Below are 21,769 nucleotides of genomic sequence, written 5' to 3' on the forward strand. Positions count from 1 at the left end.
CCAATGGCTGCTCTCAAAAGAGGACCACGATCATTGCGTCACACACTGAAAACCCGACGAGGGTGGGAGCCCGGCTAAGTGACGTGCTTACGTGGCGGCCACTTTGGTGGGGGCAACGCTCTCATCTAAGGAAACGCATGAAGGAAAGTCAGAACTTTCGCATTTCTTAACCAATTTTCAAGGTTTTCTTTTATGACAATGTCAAAGATATGCGCTATTAACGTATGACGTTTAAACGTCGTGCACCAAAAAATATTATTTACACAAAATGACATCACAACGCCTAAGGGCTCAGGTAACTTTGGTCACGTGACGTTTGCAAGCTGAGCCCTTATGCTCCATTCGAGGAAATTGGGAAATTGGAATGTTGTGGCCTACGACCAGATAAAGTGCAGAAGACTGGACCTTTGAACTGGGAGGACCGATTTACGAGTTAGGGGGTGCTGAGAGGGGAGGAGGTGGGCGGTAACCGATTTTAATCTGATGTTGTCACACTACAATAGCGACCCCCATATATATATATATATATATATATATATATATATATATATATATATATATATATATATATGCACACACACACATATATATATATGTATGTGCGTATGTATGTATACACACACACACACATATATATATATATATATATGTATGTGCGTATGTATGTATACACACACACACACACATATATATATATATATATATATATATATATATATATATATATATATATATATATATATATATATATATATATATATATATATATATATATATATATATATCACGAATTAATTTATTTATTTGAAATAAACAACTTTATGTAACAGAATGTGATTTGTACTGACTGCGTTAACCAGAACAACAAACAATTGATCAGAATCAGCTATTTTTGTTATTTATATTTACCTCGAACATCAGACATCAGAACCTTCCATCTTCCTCAAATGCAGCATATGGCACTGTGGTGTCTTTTTCAGCAGCAAGTGGCAAAATGGCCGCCTCCTGAGATGGATAAAATTGGGTGGATTTTGCTGCTTAATTCATATTCCATCAATGTAATTGTAATCAGAGAACCATTTTAGACTACATGTTATTGTAAAGAGATGTTTTGACTTGACTTCCTCTTTAAAAACAATTATGTCAGACGTAGCAAATGAAGCTTATTCAGTTTTTCATCCGTTGCTTATGGCATATTCTGTCACACACACAGTTTTTACAGTGGAACCAAAATTCAAATGTCCCTAAAATTGTCATTCTGTTCCAACACGTTGCCCATCCTATGCCTTGTCTGTGTTGTAAGATGTTTTTCCCCATAAAATCAAATGCAAAATCATATTCTATATTCATCATCTGCAGCCTACAAGCAATGTATATGCAAGTGAAAGCAAATGCTAAACACTGCATAATAAAACTATATGACTATAATAAAATCTCTAAAATAACTCACACTTTGATAATGTGCGACGGAAATGTAGTGATCATATGAAAAGATTGTTGGAGATGAGTGCATCGTACTTTTAAACATTTGTGTCAAGTAGAAAAATTGCTAACCGCTTATCGCTGATATTTAAAATCAACATAAATAAAAGAAAATATTAAAATGGACAGTGATCTGGGTTTAATCTTTATCTGAAGACGTCATAACAAGATGATAATCTTACTTTGCACATCTATTATTGCCATCAATGTTACAGAATGTTATCTTAAAAAAAACAGGACATATGTTTTGCACTGCCTTAAAAAACAAATAAAAAATTGCACCAGAAATAAAATATAAATTATTTGCTTCATGGAAACATTTCGTTTATCCCGCTACCGATGGTGAATGAGAGGCAGATGAGCCACGGGACTCATGGATCACAAGTTCAGTACTCATTCTTTTTAGGAAGCCATTAAAAGAGACAAGACATTGCTAGCCCAAAGTCAGCTCAAAGATTTGAAGGTATTAAACACAAATAAAACCGTTAATAATGTAAAAGGGTAGATTTATGTTTCTGCTGTATTATGAGTCCTGCAGGTTTTGGATGTTTCCCTTCTTCCACACACCTGATCCATATGATCATCTTATCAGCAAGCTCTGCATAAGTCTGATAACGATCCTTGTCATTGGAATCAGGTGTGTTGGAGGAGGAACACCGCTAAAACCTGCAGGACTCCGGCCCTCAAGGACTGAAATTGCTCACCCCTGCTGTAAATGTTGCTTGGTCTACCTGAAAAAAAAAAAAAAGGAACAGTAGCACAAGTCGTTTACGGAAAGTGACATTCATGTTTCTAGTGTATTTCTATCTTTACTGAAGCAGGTGCTGGACATTTAATTGCAGATTCACAACATCACTATCAAAATCATTATATTGACATTGATTGCATTTTATTCATTAGAAACAAACACTTCATGTAAAATAAAAACGCTCCACGGAAAACAGAACTGCCAACGACTTCAATTTAAAAAAAAAATGGAATCAAACATGACACTGAATCAGGAATGATTAAAATTGATTTTGTAGTACCTGTAGTCTCGTGGAGGAGAGATTGTACTAGTTTTTAAAGAATTTAAGTCAAAGTACTGCTTTTGCCTTTATGCCCCAAAGGACCAAAGCTAAAGCACTGGTAAAATAATGACATAGTCACCCACCATAGTTATTGAGACTTGAGAAATAAGGGTGTCCACATGTGCACCAGGACATCCTAGGATGCAGACTTTGGGCTGCATGTCTTGGACACTCGGGGAGGCGCTGTCAACAGATCACCCCTGGTGGTATGTTGGTGCAGTTGGACAGGGAAGATACCGGTCCAACTTGGCAGACCCAAGCGTATTGTATCGGGTCTGCTGAGAATATCAGGAGTCCCTTCTCAGAAAGAGTTTCAACTCGCACCTCAGGCTCCTGGAGGATGACTGGAGGATTGAGATACTGCCCTAGCTGGAGGAGTTTAAGTATCTTGGGGGAAGAATGAAGCGGAAGATCGAAAGGCGGCTCGTTCTGACTCTGCAGTGATGCAGACTCTGTACCCGCCTGTCATGATGAAGCCGGTTTACCGGTCAATCTGGTCCTACCCTCATATCACGAGCTGTTGTTGACCAAAAGAACAAGATCATGGATACTAGTGAGCGAAATGGGTTTACTCTGCAGGGATGTCAACGCTGTCTTTTAAAAGTAGGATGAGTTGCTTAGTCATCCGGGGGTAGACTCAGAATAGAGTCGCTACTCTTCTGCATTCACAGGGTGAGGTGTTTAGGGTACGTTTCACTGGGAGGAGACCCCGGACACAATGGAGAGACTGTCACCCAGTTGGCTTGGGAACGCCTTGCGATCCCTGCGGAAGAGCTGAATGAGGCTTCTACGCGTCCCTGCTGAACCCGCGACCCAACCCGGATTAGCAGAAGAAAATGGATGGATATTTGTCACCAGAAAGAAAAGCTGATCATTCAAAGACAAATGCAAAAACACGAGATTTGGTGGGAAAACCAGGCACGGCACCTGACGCCTTTCTGAGGTTACCATGCCTGTGTCAGCAAGCACGACATGATCCAAACAAAAAACATCTTATTTACAAATGGCACAAAAAAAATGTAACTAGTGACTCAGATGACCATTCATAAAGTTAAGGGTGGGACAACATGAACTGAGAAATTGTGTTAGTATTTGTCCGCTTTTATGTAGAAAGACAAGAGGTTCTCATATTCGGAGACAGCACAGCTGCGGTCCAGCCTAAGAGCTGGCACATTCTGATTTTCATGCTGGTGAAAGCATTGTTTAGCGCGTTTTAGAATTTTGCACAAGGCTCTGCGCCATGCTGGGCATTTCGGCAGAACGAGGGCCTTTTCTTTGACACACTTGAAAATTTGGTGATTGGAAGACTAAACTTTACTTCTGCTGGAACCAGATCTAAGTTTTGGCACAGAAGGTGTAACATGGTTTTGGTGAATTTAATCAAGATGCAGGCAGAAAGATTCTGAGCTTCGTGAACACGCGTGGTGGAAGTCATGGAATTCCACACGGGCACGAAACATTGGGGTGGAATGTGACCTCCAAATGTCCATTTGGCAGTGGTGATCTTTGATCACCCTGGTCATCTTCATCCTGCAGGGGTGCCAAGCATGGAATTATTCATACCCCCGGGGAATTTTGAATTAAAGTTACTTGTATTCAACCAGCATTTTTTTTTCCTGGATTGGAAAGAACAAAGGTGTTTCCCAGAAGATAATAGAAAGTTGTACAAGACTTTGTGGGTGTTTTTCAGCCCATGGACCAAGGCACCTACTACCTAATCACAGTAAACAGCACCATGAAAAAAAAAGAAAGAGAAAACAACATTGGGCAGTCTGTGGTGAAATTTGGTTTTAGGCACCATTGGAGCATGAAAAAAATCCCAAAACAGTCAAAGTGGTTAAGAAATGGTTCATCGGCAAAAATATTAACATTTTGCAGTGGCCCAGACTTGAATTTGGTTCATAATCTATGGGGGGGGGGGCTGAGATGACAAGAAAACCCTCCAACTGGAAAGAGATGGAGCTCATTGCTAAAGATGAGATGGCAAAAATATCAGCCAAGACATGTAAAAAAAAATAAAAAATAAAAAATAAAAAATAAAAAATTAAAAAAAAAACTGATCAGCTTCTATAGCAGACCAATTCCGGTCCTCGAGGTCCAGAGTCCTGCAGGTTTTAGATGTTTCTGCATACCAACACACTTGATACTAAAAATGAGGATTGTTATCAGGCATGCTGATGAGCTGATTATATGAATCAGGTGTGCTCGTGGGCGGAAACATCTAAAACATGCAGGACTCCGGACCGTGAGGACTGCAATTGGTGAAGCCTGAACTATAGGATGTGTTTTGTTTGCTGTAATAGCCAATAAAGACTTTTCTATTGATTTTTGAGAAGGGTATAAAATAATTTTGAATAACATCCTTTTATCTTCTGGGAGACACCTGTGTCATTTGCAATCCAGGAAAAAAATGCTGGTTGAATACAAGTAACTTTAAATCAAAGTGGTCCTATGGCCCTTGAAAGGTGCTATAAAAATTGTAACAATAGTAATAGTAATGTACTATTACTACTAATGAAAAAAATAATAAAAATGATAACAACCCAGATGCGACCTATAAAAATAGGTAACATCCTTTACATAAAAGTGACACATTTCATTTGTTAAACTGTAACATTATAAAAAAACACACTTCTAAAGAAATTTGCTTACAGTCACAGAAACAGCATGTAACAGATATTCAACTAATACACTTATAGACTTATGTATACCTGTATATGATTTCACACATCACCGGGTGTTTAGAAAGCTAGGAAGAAGATGTTCCTGGAATTATAATGAACATTTAGAAAAAAAAAACATTTCTACACCTCAATCTAACTTTGTCCATTTCCGACTCATAACCGCAGTTACAAGTAATTGCTATTTGTAATGTTTGTGTTGTTCATATTCTCCATCCATATTAAATCTGCGAAGGTGAACAAAAATAAAAGTAACATCTTCCTCAAATATGCAATCTTCTATGGTGTGTGTGTAAAGGATGTATGAACCTGAGACAGACATCAACTCAGGTGCAATTTGTGGTCCATAGCAGGAGTGCCTTCGAAGTCATTCTCTGCCTAAACGGTAGCAGAGCTCCAAGTGGAGCACCGTCACCTCATGTCTGTATAGTCTGCTTAGGTTCCAAAAACCTGGATTGTTCATGCCAAACTGGAGGAATGGAGGTGAGGAATGTTGAGGAGTGGGTGTCATTTAAGACATCTTGATGACATGGATAGTGGTTCCGCTCACAAGTAGGGTGAGGTAAGAATCTTGAAGCTTATAAGTGAAGGTAAATTACAGGTCAGAGTACGGAGTGACAGCTTTTCACTCTCAATTGTGTTCACTCTCTTTTGAAATAGTGCGGAACCTGTGCAGAGGCTCACGCGTTGAGAGGTTTCCATAGGCATGAGAGTCAGTTGAGTTCAACGCCCAACTTGCTGGGTAATTCCTTGCTTAGGAGGAAGCGTTTCCTCCTTTGAATAAATTCTGGACCCAGGCAAGGGGCGTGGCCTGATGTCAGGAGTCGTCATCTGTATCATCTATCAGAACCTTGGTATCGCGGGTCTTGGATCTGGAGGACAAGGACAAACAGAAATTGGGAGGCTGGAAATGGCATTGTTAAGTCTATATACATGCATTACCTCTGACGTATAACATTAACAAATCCAAAAACTTAAAGATGCATTATTGGGGCGAAACTGCTGGTACATCATACCCAAGGCCTGATATCAGCGTTTTTGCTTACCAGCCACCACCAGCTACTAGTTTCCCAGAGTTACTGGCCTTCCAACATTCTATATATTCATCAGGGGGTGGGGAGTTTAAGGTAGGATGAAAATACAATCATCAACATGTTTAGATGTAAAGATTTAAAAAGCCTTGATGAGAAGATGGCCACCACCAACATGGCCGCCACGCCAAATAGCTGACCGAGATGACAGTCTGTGTTTGTCAGAAATAATAATGATGCAACAAACAACAAGAATATTAGCCCGAAATGAATATGCCTCACTATCACTTTGTATGTTGATAATGTTTACCGGCAAAATATGTACATGTATCTATCGGAAGACTTACTGTGATGCAAGTCTTGGCCTACGTAGACTCATGCTATAGCTCCGTTTCCAGCTCTTTTTGCCTTGTCGGTTCCTGACTCCATCCTCTTGATCCATCATCTGCTCCAGCAGGGTCTGGTCATCAGCATTTAGTGGAGCCACGCTAATGTCTCGGACAGCTCTGAACTCACCACAGTTATTCAGATGTTCATTCTCCAGCCTGAAGAAGTTCCACACAAAACGCCTGGAATAGAGACATCACAGATGTGACAGTGTTCTATTGTTTCAAGTTGTTGATCCTTGCCTATTGCTAAATACAACACATCTCAAGTCCAAGTTTAAGGGGAGGAGCAGAGCAGCTTCTCAGACCTGTCTAGTGACAAAATTGTATCAAACTTGTCTCAAGGCAACAACAAACATGAAAGGTCAAAATTGGTGGGAAATTTTAAGGACAGATGATGTGACGTGCAGAGCAAAGCCTTATACAATAGATGGCCTTTATTGTCACTGGCTATAAACATGTACAATGAGATTAAAAGTAGGCCCTTCGCCAGGCTAGACAAATGTAAAATTTAGAATACAAAATATGGGCGCCAGGGCACGGGCACTTTTTGGCACGGATGCCCAAAGTGCCCTTTTGTCCATTTATTTAGTTATTTTATTTTTGGGGTTTGTGGAAGTAATTTTCTTGCCTTTCAAAACTAAAATTCAGCAACATAATTTACATAGAACCAATTGTTATTTCGGTATCCTTGGATGACGTCATACTACCTGACGCGCTCTCATTCGCTCGCCGCTTCACGGGTTTGGTCGTTCCGTTTTTATTTACGTAGTCTCACTCACAGTAAACAAACGCCAAGGTCATAGAATGCAGAAAACTTAAGCAAAACCAATACCTTTATTTGATAGATCTTGTCGACATGATCACAGAGCATGCTGCGTGCTAGCCTAGCTTCAATTGAAATGTAGTGACACAAGTTGGAATCAGCCAAGCAACTACAATGAAGTCTGACATTTGGGCGCAGTTGGCTCTGAGGACGCAAGGATGATGTCACCCTCAGTTTCATAAAGACCATGATCCTTCCCATCAAACTTTCGCCGCGGCAAAAATCTCCTCGCGTGTACAGCTTCTGCTACAACTACTGATGCGTTTAAGGTACACAGAATATGTCGGAATTTGCAACACTATCTCCAATTTTAATAAACCCTTTTTTCTGAAGAGTCCAACTCAGCAAGGCAGAATTGTTGCTATCTGCTAAATATGTCAACACTATAGTTACATGTTTTGTTATGCTTTTACAAGGGCTGGCAAACACTACGGGCACGCAGCTCTGTCGTATAGTGTCGCGAGCAGCACGGGTCTAACCGCGCTGTAAAAAAAAAATAAGGCATCTGCTCAATGTGAAAAATAAAACAACTTTCAGTAGCTGTTTGTAACTTTTTTTCTGTTAAGCTATACAAGTCTTGTAGAAAGTACAAAATGATACCTAATTAAAATATACTTCTAAATAAATGTGGAAATTGCTACATGATATTTGTCTTTATTTGAACTAACAGCTCATTTTTTTGGGGGGTTGCAGTCAGAGTGAGGTCCTAATAATAAACAAGTAGCAGTGCTTTCAGAAATTAGTGGGACAATGAAGAACCAAAAATAAAATAAAAAATAAATCACAGCGTTTTATACAAAAACAATGTAGCTTGCCGAGATGTGGCAGTTAATTGTTGAGTACAGCCCCAATAATAAAATATTAACATCTATACCTGCCCAAAAATAATAAAAGGAATTTGAATCAAGCTGATGATGATTGATTCTTCATACACACGTCAGCTGTATCCATCTCGTGGGTGGCCGTTTTGTCACTTGCGGTCAACTCAAAATGACATAAGAGTTGCTGAGGGTAACGACCAATCACGGCTCAGCTTCAAGAAACAGGTGAGCCGTGATTCGTCGTCAGCCTATTATCCGGTATAAAATACCGGTACTTCAAGAATACTTGGTCAATTGAGTTGAAGGGCCATCTGATAAAGTCCATAATTTCGATTTCAGAGAAAATACAGCATGAGGCTCGGGTGATAGTTTTAGACAAAAAGACTACACAAGACAAAGCCAGCAAGCAGGAAATGTTAGGGAAGTGAGGGAGCACAGTAATAAGCTTCTGCCTCTGTCAAGAAGAGCCAAGAAGTAATTACTCCTGCCATCCTGGTCCACACACACACACACTGCACTCATCCCCATAAGCCCACAAATTATAATACAACACTATAATGCTACAAGTTTTTCTTGGTCCATTTCTAGTCTCTCTGTTTCCTTGTGCAAGATGGTGGCTATCTTTAATGGTGACGACCTGTGACGACTTGTGCTGCTTTATTCATATATTAATCACTAGTGCAAAAATAAAAAAATTGTGACCATAAACCAAGAATGCAACATCACGTGGTTTGTTGTGACACAAATTTGTGAAGACAAGCTGAACCGGGGACACACAGAAATTGATTTTAAACCCATCAAATAATTTGGATGAGAAAAAGCAAACTACAGGTATGAAGGCACTGAAGGAGTACTTCCTTAAACATACCACAACATGGATGGATAGCTACATACCTAAAGACCTCCATTGGGGCCAGTACAGTTGCCAGTATGTCAGAGATGCCATGAACACTGGAGACTGTGCTGAGGGAGATGGTCAAAATCCATGCAAATCGCAACAGTACATCCTCCACTATGGCACTGTAGTAATAAGCCTACAGAAAGAAACAAAGACTTTGTGCATCAACAGACTGCGGTCAGGCACTCTGTGCCCATAGACAGAAGAAGCAATAGTTGTAAACAGACCTTATGTGGGTAGACGATCTCCTCCCTCAAAAAGGTGTTTTCTCCAGCATTGCGGTCAAAAAGGCCCCAGTCCATCTTCAGGTCCCAGATTAGTGTGTAGCAAGAGCTGACCACCAAGCATGTGATATATAAGTAGAAGAAGATCTTGGCATCATATGATTGAGCTGAGGAGACAACATAAGTAGTCGGTCAGATTGGCAGAAAGCACACGAACATTTTTGTTATATGAGGATTCAGAATGCGGATTGCGAATAAGCCTTTGGTAATTGGAAACAGGTAAATCAGTCAGGTTTTTACTCATATAGTCTTAATGTAGAATTTAGGCTAATAATCAAAATAGAATATTGTCATAATTAAACTAAAATTTTGATTACCAAGTCAATCTTTCAGAGCAGACGGATTACGTTGGCTAGCAGTTATAAGCACAACCTTAAAGAAACTCACTACTGTGAGGCTGAAAAACCTCATCATTGACTAAAATTGGTAGCTGTCTACATAAAAAATATGAATGGCGCTTGTTCAAATGTTTTATGGTCAGACAAGACTAAAATTGAGCTATTGGACATGGCTAGAACGGTGGTGGCAACTTCATACTCTGGGGCTGTTTCGCCGCCAGTGGTATTGGCACATGAGAATGGAATAATAGGACGACTGCCTCGTACTTTTTCAAATTCACCTAAAATGATTGACATCAATGAAGCTTGTTGTTGAAAGTTTTTTTCCCCTCCCCTCCAGTTTTCTTGAACTGATTCCATTGTAAGACTATCAACATAGAACAAAAGCCTAATAGTGCATGATGCGGGCTAAAATATTTACTTAAAATAGCCTTTTCCCATCAACTAAATTTTTATTTCATTATAAGGAAACTTTGTTTCAGAGAATTCTAAACTACATCCATCAGACTAGTCTCTGATACAGAATAGTCAAAGGGAACGATCCGCTGATTGGTGTATATGTATTACAGTATAAGTTTAACAATCTTTAAAGTGGAAGTCAACCGTAAACATTTCTAGACAATATGTTACATGTGACCTTGCTCACCTAAACATGACATTCTGATTAATATTACATTTGTGGAAGAAGAATTATGAAGCAAAATCCAGCCGTTTTTATCCATCACGGGATGGCCATTTTGCCACTTGGTGTTGACTGAAGATGACATCAATGAATTTAGCTGCTTAACTCATATTCCACTAACGCAATATTAACCAGAATACCATATTTAGACTGCATAGAACATATTATTGTCGAAAATAATTTGGGGGGGGTTGACTTCCCATTTAAATAGAAATAAACCTTTTGTTTGGTCATGAAAAATCAAAAACAAGTGATGTGTCTGACTGAACGTAATTTACGTCACCATAATGGAATTGTGTTATAAAATTTTGAAATGTTAGTGTTACATTTCCTACTGTATATTGTCGTCATCAATCTGTGTGAAACTGTCTTAATGATACCTTTTTTATGTGTGCTGTAGAGAGCAGCAAAAGTTACAACAAAGAAGGAAGTAGAGTATTTCCCAGCATTAACCAGGTGAGGGAAGGCCCTTTTCGTGTCCCGGTAACGACGAAGACACTGGATGAATCTGAACCAAGCAGGAAGACAGTGAACCACTGCACGGACGCCATAGGAGTAGGTATTACACACATCGTTACCTGAGCAGGATGACATTTCAATCTTGTTACAATAAGATTGGATTGCTGGCAAACTATACAATTTCATTATTTCATTGCAATTGACCTCACCTTCACTGTTGATGAGTCCATCGTGTTTTTTCCAGTCAAGTTCAAAACTGTAAAAACAGATCATGTACTCTATATCTAACAAAACAACTCCCAAAGAGTTTAACTGGTCAGCCAACCAGAAGTCTGCAAAGCCAACACGATGGAATGGTGCAGTCATAACCCGAAACTGTGGAAGAAAATAAGGACAATGGTGCTATTCTTTTTACCCCAAGTAACATTTTAGATGCTTGTGATAGGTGATTCTTTCAAACCGATGAACAGAACGAAATCTAAATCACACTTCAAAGTTGAATCTGCATATTGTTTCGTTTACATTCAACATTTTGTGATAGTGAGTGATGTTACCAGAAGTTTGAGAAGCCAGAAGCGTGACTTGTAGTAGCAGGTCTTGAATGGGTTGATGAGGAAAAGAATGAAGACGCCATAAAGAGCCAAAGGATTGGCCTGCATTGGCACTGGAATGCTGTCACTAAATAGGCAGGACAGCAGGCTGACACACCACAACACTCCCAAAAGGCCTGCAATCTGAAGACAAAAAGACAAAATCAGCCAAATCAACTACTGTCATGATTTCATTTGCGTTAGCAATCACCGTCTTTTGTGATGCCATGATGAATTTGAATGTCTATAACAGCAAGTTCAAAAGTCTTGTTTGTGTGTCTTTGCAGGTTAAATGACATGTTGGCAGTAACTATGTCGCAACGACATTCAAATTACATTCTGAAGTATTTGGTTAAATAGAGCAACGTTTTAAATACAGGATTTGCAGTAATTTGACAGAATTACAACAAAATAAGCTCACATAAAGTAGTAAAACTTGTACTCCCCTTGATGTTAAATATAAACAATCTGTAGTATGTTTCAAGTGTTATTCCCAGGGTTGGGGGATCCGGGTTCAGAGAGAAACCGTAAAACCGTTTGACTTTAGCCACAGGTTTACCTGGCAGTTAGGTAGAAGCACCTGTGGCTAAATCCAATCTCTGGCAGGCCTTTTACTTTCTGGACCTGGATTCCCCAACCCTGGTTATTCCATTTTCCTAAACCAGGGGTAGGCAACCCATGGCTCTGTGTTGTTAAATAGTAAATACCCAGAGCATAATTAGTACAATGTTTATTGGTAAATAGAAAATACTACTCTTTCCTCATCCGTTGCATTTTCTGGATTTTTTTTCTTAATGTGACATGTGTGCCATCTAGTGGTGAACTAATTCAATTAAAAATAACACTTTCATCAATCTGTTGAAAAAAAGTATGTTCCATCACATCAACAGTTTTATATACTGTAATCATAGAGGTCTAGTAATGGCTAGCTATATTACACATTGGTCGCGCCGCACTTTACAGGAGGCTGACATATTCCACCACCATCTTTTTGCTACTGATACCCTTATAGGAGAACTTCGCGAACATAGTTAGCCTCTGGTGGTGCTTACAGCTAGTGGTGGACCCAATAGGTCGACCACCGCTGAGGCCTGCAGGTGGCCATCGCTGAGTCCTGTGATTCGGATTCCCGCCGCTCGTCTCCCTCTGCTTTGCTCTTGTTAGCTTTTACTAGCATCACCCACTAGCTACTCTTGTTAGCCGCTTTTAGCTAGCAGCTTTTTTAGCCGCACAAGAAAATCACTCCACAACAAATATTCTAAAACATTTTAAAGCAATTCTTTTTCAAGTGCAATGCATGTTTAGGGTATTGAACAAGTAATCAAATTCAAATCAACATCACAATATAGTAGAATACAATTTTTAATCACGCATGTGTGCTTGTACAAACCTCAAACAGATGTTGATGGGATAGGTTATTTCTGGGATTGAGTTCAAATATAAGAACATGGTTGACTCCAGCTTGCCTCCATCCATAGGTGTTAATACCTAGAACATCATTAACAAACAAATGCATGTGAGAAAATATGTATTCATAATCATTTACCTTACTAGCATTATGTGTATGAAGCTAGTCACCAGCAGTAATAGTAATAAAATCAATTCCATAAGAAGCAAGCAACACAATGCATTCAAGATCATGATCACAAAAATATAATTCAACAAACGCAGCTTTCTGGCAGTTTTGCTTTTCATTAGAACAGGAAATTTATCCACATGGTGAATACAGACATCTATTGAAACTCAACCCATATGTGTGACACGCGCACACCCGCGTGTGTGTGGTCTTGTTTTTGATACATAGTGGAGCCAACATTTCGGGATTTCACAGAGTTGTGGGGCCCACCCGTCCATGTGGGGCCATTTTGCTGGGCCCCACAAGTTTAGACCTATTTCTGAGGGTCAAGACTTTAGGTTTGAATTGGGTTATGGTTGAGGTTAAGGTAAGAAATAGGGGTAGGCAATCATATTTGATGGTTGGGGTTAGGGAAAGGGGCTAGGAAATGTGTTATGTCAATGAGATGGCCCCACAAACAAACTTTAAAAACAAACAAACGTGTGTGTGTGTTTACCTAAGAGGAAGAGAAATTCTATTAATAGGAAGCCTCCTCTGTAAATTCTGATCATTGGCCAAACGTCAGCGATGGGAAACATGACAGCTCCTGAAAAAAGGTGTACGGAATTAAAGGTATGGACAAAAAAAATTAAACGGCTTTCTAAAGCTTAATTTAATTAACTGTGACAAAACTGACAGTCTGTCAAAATTCTGGTTGAAATCGTCAAGTTATTCTGAGCACAAAGAAGTATGAATTTTGAAGATTAGATTAAGGGTTGCGGAGAAATTGAGTTTTTTAGTGTCAGCTTTTTGGGGGCCTTTTTTTGTTTGATATTGCCCATCGAAAACCTGGTCATAAAAAAATATTTTTAGAGTAAAACTGTATAATTATTATTTCTCCACAATTCTCCTCGACCCCTTTGTTTCACCTGCTATTTTTTTGACAAGTGTCACGTTGTTATTTAAATATTCAAAATGTAGACATTTCCCTGCATGCTAATAAGCAAAAAGATTAAAGCACAATTAAAGTGTAGTTGCTGACTGAAGTTTTTTTTTTTTTTTAGTTCAACACTTTCGACCATGGGTCAATTAAACCCCAAAGAGGTCTAAAAAAAAAAGAGGTGCAGAATGTTATATTATATTGGATGCATTAAAATTCATGACTATTTTCTCGCCACCAATTTACTGCTGGTTTGAAAACATTTTTTTTTTACCGAAGTATTCCTACTTTGCTGATTTTTGCAATTAAATGAAATACTTTTTTCTTACTTGAATGTATGTTTAATAAAGTTTTTGTTTAGCTGATTTGCACAATTTGCATCATGATGTTGGACCTAATAACATTTGAATAAAGAACAAAAGAAACACAATTATGAATGTAACATTTGAGCAGAACACTAGTAGTAATACAAGCTACATTTCCAAGTTTCCAAGTTTGACTAATGCACACAGGTTAAAATAATTTTGTTGCAGTCCATATAAATTGATTTTTAACACAAAGCTACAAACGTGTTTGTCATAAATGTTGTAAAGGTTGGCAAGCAAGTTTCAAATAAGGCAAACAAACTACAGTCACAGAATGAAGTGGCCTATCGATTTACAGTATCATATGCGGGGGACCAACCCTCGCCAATGTGGCGTCTACGTTTTTTAAGTGGAGTGTTGGCTGCAAGGATGCCTTTTAAGGACACAAACAGATAAAGATGGTGGAGAAGCAGATTTTTAAAGAGACAATTTGAAACACAAACATCTATGTACTACAGTTTTTTTATGTTCAATTTTATGAGTTACACATATCCATTTACGATGTAATTATTACAATAGTCCATCAAACGATTAGTACAATAGTATTTTTGTTGCTTCTTGTTGTTGTGAAATAACCAGAATCAAGCATGCATTAAAACCGCCCTTTAACAATTAAATCCCAAAAAGCGTAAAATGAGTCAAGGATTGTGTATTTATGCCTTCTTTAGAATACTACAATGCACTGCAGCAAATACAGTAATTCCAATGGTGTGTGTAATACCTGTAATAATAACAGTGACCACTAAGACGAGGAAAACACCGCAGTAAAGTCCAACTCTGAAGGTGGTCCAAGCAGGAGCGGGCTGTTAGAAGACAGAAACAGTATAAGGAACACAATATAACAGATCAAAACACAAAAACAAGACGGAACAGACATAAATCATTCAGTTAGTACTCTATGTGGATGCATCTGGACCATCCAAAATAACTTGTGGAAATATGTCTGGGTACACATCAGGAGAGGAAACATCACTAGAGGAGCCATCTGCACCGAGAGCAGCACATCGCCCACAACCGCCAAGGTGCCCAGCGGAGGTGTGGGAAGGATACCCAACTTTCACCCGGGCCCCACAGGACAGCACCAAGACAGCCGCAGCAAACCACCGCTCCCGGGGCAGAGGGCTCCCTCAGAGGAACACTGGAAGAACCGAAGAATAATAAAACCCAATAAAATTGGAAAATAGATTCAAAAATGATGATGATGATGATGATAATATAACATTACGACAAAAAGGAAAAATGTAAAAAATAAAAACAAGAGTGAAAACTTGTTTGGGTCATATGAACAAATCAGGGGTCATCCTCCATCCCAGAATGGAATTCCAACCTTTGACCTCATTGTATTTTTTGGTGTCAAAAATTGTCATTTCATGCAGCCTTACCCAGAGTATACATTACATTATCGGTGTCTCACCTGTGCAGCTCCCAAGGGAGGAACTCTAAGTCTCTTCATGGCCTTCTGCCTGTCACCACCTTCCAACTCTGTTGTGACCAATGCCTGAAAGACAGCAACAAGGTTCTATGGTGTGAGTCACAGGCTGAATCATGTGAGCATCGTTAACGTTCCTTCTAGTGAGTCCGCGGCATCTGGAAGCCTGTTAGCCCGCAAGCTAAATGTTGGCAAGCACCACGTCACGGTGTGGAAAAGCCCCATGACAAATTGGTGGGATATATTCCAGCCACCGGAGTGTACAGGGATGTGTAGGCATATGCAGGACATACAAACAAATTTGATTGATAAAGTTGTGTGGGGCGCGTTAAAGTACCACTGATTGTCACACCCACCTAAGTTGGGCGGAATTCATTCTCCGCATTTGACCCATCCCCTAAGGGAGCGGTGAGCAGCAGCAGGGGCCGCGCTCGGGAATCATTCGGTGACCAACTCACGATTCTGAAGCCTCATTTTACATACAGCACTTTACGATTTTTCTCTTTATTAAAACGTGTCAGACTTGTTAACAACATTCTTATTTGTGGTGTGTCAAATTTAGAATACATTTTTATCTTTACATTACAGGGACTATAAACTCAAATAATCATCTCCATTTCCCCTCCCAAATTTAGTTTCAAGTCTATTTGAGCTGATGTCGGGGCTGTCAATAATTGGAGACCAACAATGCAAAAACAATCAATGGTTATCAATGATTGCATTTAGACTGCAGGTATATCTGATTCCAATCAGATTCCTCCTCAAATTCGATATTTAGGGCTGACTAATTACTGTTTTTATAACAAGTGACTAAATAGGATATGGCCCTGTTCAGGCTGGGCCACCCATCTCAAGAATCAAGAATATGTACTGTATTGTCATTATGCAAGCATAACAACATTTTTGTTCCAGCAGCTTTCGGCACAATTCTCTGTGCCGTTTTCACTACCCGGGACAAGTCCTTCCTGTCTTGTGCAGAGCAGCTCCCATACCACACTGTTGCACCTAAACAGAGGATGGTCTCTATTGTGGCTCTGTATACGTTTTTTTAGGAACTAAGGTGAGAGTCCAGTTCTTTTAAGCTTCCTGAGGAAGAAGAGCCTTTGTTAGGCCTTTTTCACCAGGTGCTGCGTGTGTATGGACCAAGTGAGGTCAGATGTAATGTGGATTCCTAGGAACTTGATGTTATCTATTTGCTCCACCTCCTCCCCATGAATGAGGAGAGGGGCGTGTTCCATCCTCCTTGATCGCCTTAATTCCACAATAACCTCCTTGGTCTTGCTGGTGTGCAAGACAAGGTTATTGTCTGAACACCAGTCTGTCCTCTCTGTCGTGGGTCTCATCATTGTCTGATATGAGACCCAGCATGGTGGTGTCGTCCGCAAACTTCACAGTCATATTTGTTGGATGAATAGCAGAACAGTCCTGTGTGTAGAGGGTGAAGGGAGCGGGGCTGAGCATACAGCCCTGTGGTGTGCCTGTACTCTGGATTAATGAGGTTTCTGTAGCGACAACGTTGGAACGGAGGTGTTTTTCAGCAAGTGTAGTGTTTAACGTCACATAATTGGGACAGCGATGACAACAAAAAGGACCCCACCGATCTTACGGTCACTTTTTTTTCAATTGCTTGTGATTATAGGGAATCTGTTTACCTCAGTCTCAGATATGAGCTGCGTGATTTTTTTGCAAGTGTAGAACGGAGCCACTTCAACGTGGGCGACTCTCCAAAAAGCACCGCGTGATGTATCCAAAATCTTATCATGTTTCTTCAAGATCTTTCTGAAGCCTGTGAAATTCAGGTTCTGCAGACATGTATAGAATGAGAGAGAGCGACTTCAGTGTCACGTAAGCGCAAAAACATTCAATGTGGAAAAATGAATTGTTATTGTTTTTACAGTACAAATAGTTGGGTCTCCTCAATGCCTGCACACTCATCAATTGTGAAATTTGCCAACTAGTTATCTTTCTATCTCAGAAATGTTTCTGTGAGCAGGTGATTCTGCACAACAACATTCCGCAGTTAAGTAGGGTAAAATTAGCCATTGTTGGTTTCACTCAAGCGCCAGTCATTGTCAGTCTGGGCCCGGAGGGGTGAATTACGACATCAAAGCTGGAAAGTAAGCAGAGCTCTACCGGGTCTTGCTGCATGCACTGATTAGAATTAGCTAACAGCGTTAAGCCAATGATAAGCAGCAACTAATTGATTGCTTGGTGCGGTTGTCTAAGCAATGGGGGTGGTGTGCATTTGTGTTTGCAGATGCGTCTTCTGCCACGTACACAAGTCCACATAGTATTTGCGGAATTCAGACACATGCTATTATTACTTTGACATCTCTGACGTCCAAGCTCTTTTACATTTCTCGACTGATCCATTACATTTTTCACCTTCTACATTAAAATAAAAACTTCAGCTTTTCAGCGTTAACAAAGAAATTCTAATTTTTTTTTAAAATGAATTAAAAAAAATAATAATAATAATTGCAGCTGACAAGACACAATAACCACTTTTCATTATTCAGGGTTACAGGCTACCTATTTGTGGCCTGTTTATATTTTGAAATTTGAACCCATCCGTTTTAACCTTCTTCAAACATAAACAAATTATTTACATTTTATGATGGCATCATTGAACTTCAAGAGATGACCAAGTCTGAAACAAAACATTTTGGAGTGCCGTTTGTGTTTCTATACCTGGTAGTTCTGCAATAGGATCAGACTGAGATAGAACTCGGAAAAGGCCAGCTGAAGGTCCTTTATGTTCCTGTGTTTACATCTCTCTTGCTGTGATAAGGTAAACACTGTTTTTCTCCTCCGCAGACCCCGCCCATTGGTTGCAATCTCCCTCTGGGCATCCAATGATGACTGCAGTTCATTTTGTAGAGTGGCAAATCTCCGCTGAGCCTCAGCTAACTTTTCTGCAAGATAGAGGAAAATAAAACTGAGGGATAACATTTTATAGAATGAAATGTATTGTGGAACAATGAGCATCACTTATTGTCTTCATTATGTACATTATATGTTTATATATATATATAAAAAATGTATTACCTGAGTAAAATGTGTTAATCTTGGCGAGCTCTTTTTCACATGTCTGGAAGAACTTCTCTTCAAACTTTGCATAATATCTTTTAACGGTGTCCTCATCTGTCACTACAGAAAGAGAAATTAAACATTTGCGAACGCTATACATAAGAAGAACAAGGCATGTCTTTATGAATGTCATATCACAGTAGGACGTCATTGTCATTTAATTTTGTCAAAATAAACCATAAAGCCTGAGCATGGCTGAACATTAGAATTACTGGAACCAAACTAGCATGAGAGAGAGAGAATACCTTCAATGGATGGGGCCTGGTCCTGAGCAGCATATAACATCTCTTTGAAAGCCTGAAGATACAGAAACAACACATTATAAATACAGTGCTGAGTTATTTCAGGGACACAATGTCTTTATTTATTTATTTATTTATTTAAAACTAAAATTGGGGTTCACTGAAAAAACGATGCCTCTAAAATTATTGGCGGTTTAAACATCATACATGTGGTCACACAAGAAGTTTAAAAAACAAAAAAGATTCCTCCACAGAAGGGCTCACAGTGATGGCAAGAGGTGTATAGAATAGGGGTGCAATAGTAAACACAATTCATGGTTTGGTTCAACCTGCAGGACTAGGGCCCTTGAGGACCAGGATTGGGGAAGTCTGGTTTACAGTAAAGGAAGTCATTTATTTCACAAAATCTTAGATACTTCTGTAGCCATGATTCTATATGTCTTCTTTGTCTTTTTGCCTCATAGTAATCTTGAGGCACGTTTCTTGGAAGGATGATACACCTGGAGCCTCTTGTGCATTTTGTATATAAATATATAATACAGTGAGTTGATATTGTTTATTGTAATAAATATTGTTTCCTAGCTTGTGTCTGTTGAAAATACTTTGGAAAAAAATATCCTAAATAGTGCTATAATATAATTGCAATATTGAGGTAGAAAATAGCGTTGATTATTTTCCAAAATAGTTCAGACACATTAAAAATGACAATAAAAGGTTCAGGAAGCGTCCTGCTAATCCAAAGCCTTACGACAACACCCCTCCCTCCCCTACAGTATATGAGACAAGTTTTTTTTTTAATGCAGCAGCAAGAATCGAAACGAAATGTGGTCTAGCGTAGTAAAAATAATATATATTAGTGCTCTAAATGGCGGCAGTTAAATGATATCACACAACACTCCCTAATCACCAAAAAATAACATGCTTAGTCAGCATGTATTGGGGTAGTGGTTCGACTTCAGCGGCGTGTGACATGACGCTGGGTTCTGCTGAGTCGCTGACAGATGATGATGATGATGATGATGAAAACGCAAAAGAAAACATTGCGGAAATACTGTCGTTTCAAATAGATATTGATTCTCTTCAACAATTAAACGACATAGAATTTGCAATAACACATTTTCATTATTTGTAAACAACACACCATGAGCTTTGTGTTAGCATGTATTGCAGACTTACCTCATATTGAATATACTGTTTTCTCCATTCCGGGGTGATGTGAGCTGAAAGATGCTCTGTGAATTTCATTTTATATATTGACCCCCACAGGTCGCTGTCCGCTGATCGAGTGCTCAATAAAAACCCACTAGGACAAACGAAACATGGCTAATCTAAAAACGTGTACGTCTAGTTCTAGTCATGATTGATTTTCACAGTAGCAAAGCTATGGACTCCGAATTTCGCCATTTTTCGCGAAAAATGACAGTGGTGCCTTGTCTTGACAAATTATACTAATATTGAATCTAGCGCGAAAATGTCGCAAGACAGGGAGTTTAATAATCGTATTATTATGTGGAATGGCCTCTTTCGTGGCTACGGCTTCTCTTTCTCTTTCTTCTTCTTCTTCTTCTTATTTTTCTTCTTCTTCTACTACTTCTTCTACTACTTTTTCTGGAGGTTACAAACAACAACTTTAAGAACATTACCGCCACCTTTTGAAGTGGAGTATGTGTCTACCTCATAACCACTAGAGGGAGCCTTAGCTCGTCGAGGATGTACCTATCGTAAATCGTGGAGACAAACATGATGAGCAGACAGGCAAAAAATAAAAAATAAATAGGAGAAACAGGAACGCCTGACCAAACCAAGACCAAAACCAATGACAAATAAATGACAAAAAATCACATTAAATCCAACCCAAAAAAAAAAAACACAGATCATGACATGACATAATGAGGACAAGTGAGGCAGAAAAAAAAATGGATCATCATTTCAACAGATGCACAATTTTGACAAGTCAATGTACAGTATCTTCTGCTCGACACATGATGCCTTTGGACACAATAATGTGTTTTTTAATGTTTTGGTTCATAAATTCATAACGAAAAAAAACCAAAAGTGTTAATTGCACTTTGTACAATATACTGTATTGTACAAAGTGCAATACACATATATATATATAGGGGAAGCAATTAAAATAGAATACAATTATTTGCCAATCCCTTTTAACCCTTAATTGATTGAACTACAAAGACAAGATATTTAATAAAAGTGATCAACATTATTGTTTTTACTATTCACAAATTTTGAATTTTGACACTTGAAACATTTTAAAAAGCTGCGATATGGGGCAACAAAATACTTGGAAAGTTGAGGAATGGACAAAAAGAAACAAATGACCTGCATGGAACATTACACAAGTGAGTGCCTTAACACACTTTGTTGCTATAGCTACAAATTAAAACTCTACCATACAAAGTGAAAGCCATACAGAAACAGCACCCAGAAATGCCAACAACTCCTCTGAGCTTGGAAAAGTTTGGTGTTGTCTAATGAGACCAAATTTTAAAAATGGTTTTGGTAAATCATGGATGTAGTGCTATCTGTGAAAAGTTCAAAAGCCAGCATCTGTGATGGTATGGGCATGTGTTAGTGTCCATGCC

General features: G+C 39.0%; 1 protein-coding gene across 2 annotated transcripts; it reads right to left on the reverse strand.

The window, feature by feature from the left end:
• Positions 1-1,614: 1,614 nt before the first annotated feature.
• On the reverse strand, positions 1,615-20,716 carry LOC144044211 (xenotropic and polytropic retrovirus receptor 1 homolog). 2 transcript variants are annotated; one of them, XM_077558472.1, is made up of 17 exons: positions 20,346-20,716; positions 19,173-19,224; positions 18,886-18,987; positions 18,529-18,752; positions 17,490-17,639; positions 15,823-15,906; positions 15,130-15,211; positions 13,621-13,710; positions 12,939-13,036; positions 11,513-11,692; positions 11,168-11,333; positions 10,880-11,077; positions 9,423-9,586; positions 9,192-9,331; positions 6,781-6,833; positions 6,612-6,709; positions 1,615-6,105 (listed from the first exon to the last, which is right to left on the reverse strand). In XM_077558472.1, exons 1-16 carry the CDS (start codon positions 20,412-20,414, stop codon positions 6,645-6,647), a joined length of 1,917 nt encoding a protein of 638 aa, XP_077414598.1. In that variant the 5' UTR covers positions 20,415-20,716; the 3' UTR covers positions 1,615-6,105; positions 6,612-6,644. The 2 variants fall into 2 exon arrangements, with proteins under 2 accessions (XP_077414598.1, XP_077414597.1); XM_077558471.1 differs by having other exon boundaries at positions 6,612-6,833.
• Between the last annotated feature and the right edge of the window lie 1,053 nt (positions 20,717-21,769).

This window comes from Vanacampus margaritifer, chromosome 2 (assembly GCF_051991255.1).
Source record: "Vanacampus margaritifer isolate UIUO_Vmar chromosome 2, RoL_Vmar_1.0, whole genome shotgun sequence".
Taxonomy (NCBI): Eukaryota; Metazoa; Chordata; class Actinopteri; order Syngnathiformes; family Syngnathidae; genus Vanacampus; species Vanacampus margaritifer.

Excerpts from the sequence above, each read along its gene's own strand:
- LOC144044211 (XM_077558471.1), bottom strand. The coding sequence starts at position 20,414 with ATGAAATTCACAGAGCATCTTTCAGCTCACATCACCCCGGAATGGAGA. Across the intron at positions 13,711-15,129 it reads GGTCACTGTTATTATTACAG|GAGCTGTCATGTTTCCCATC; the intron begins GTATTACACACA and ends ACCTTTTTTCAG. Across the intron at positions 6,834-9,191 it reads GCCCCAATGGAGGTCTTTAG|GCGTTTTGTGTGGAACTTCT; the intron begins GTATGTAGCTAT and ends TCTCTATTCCAG.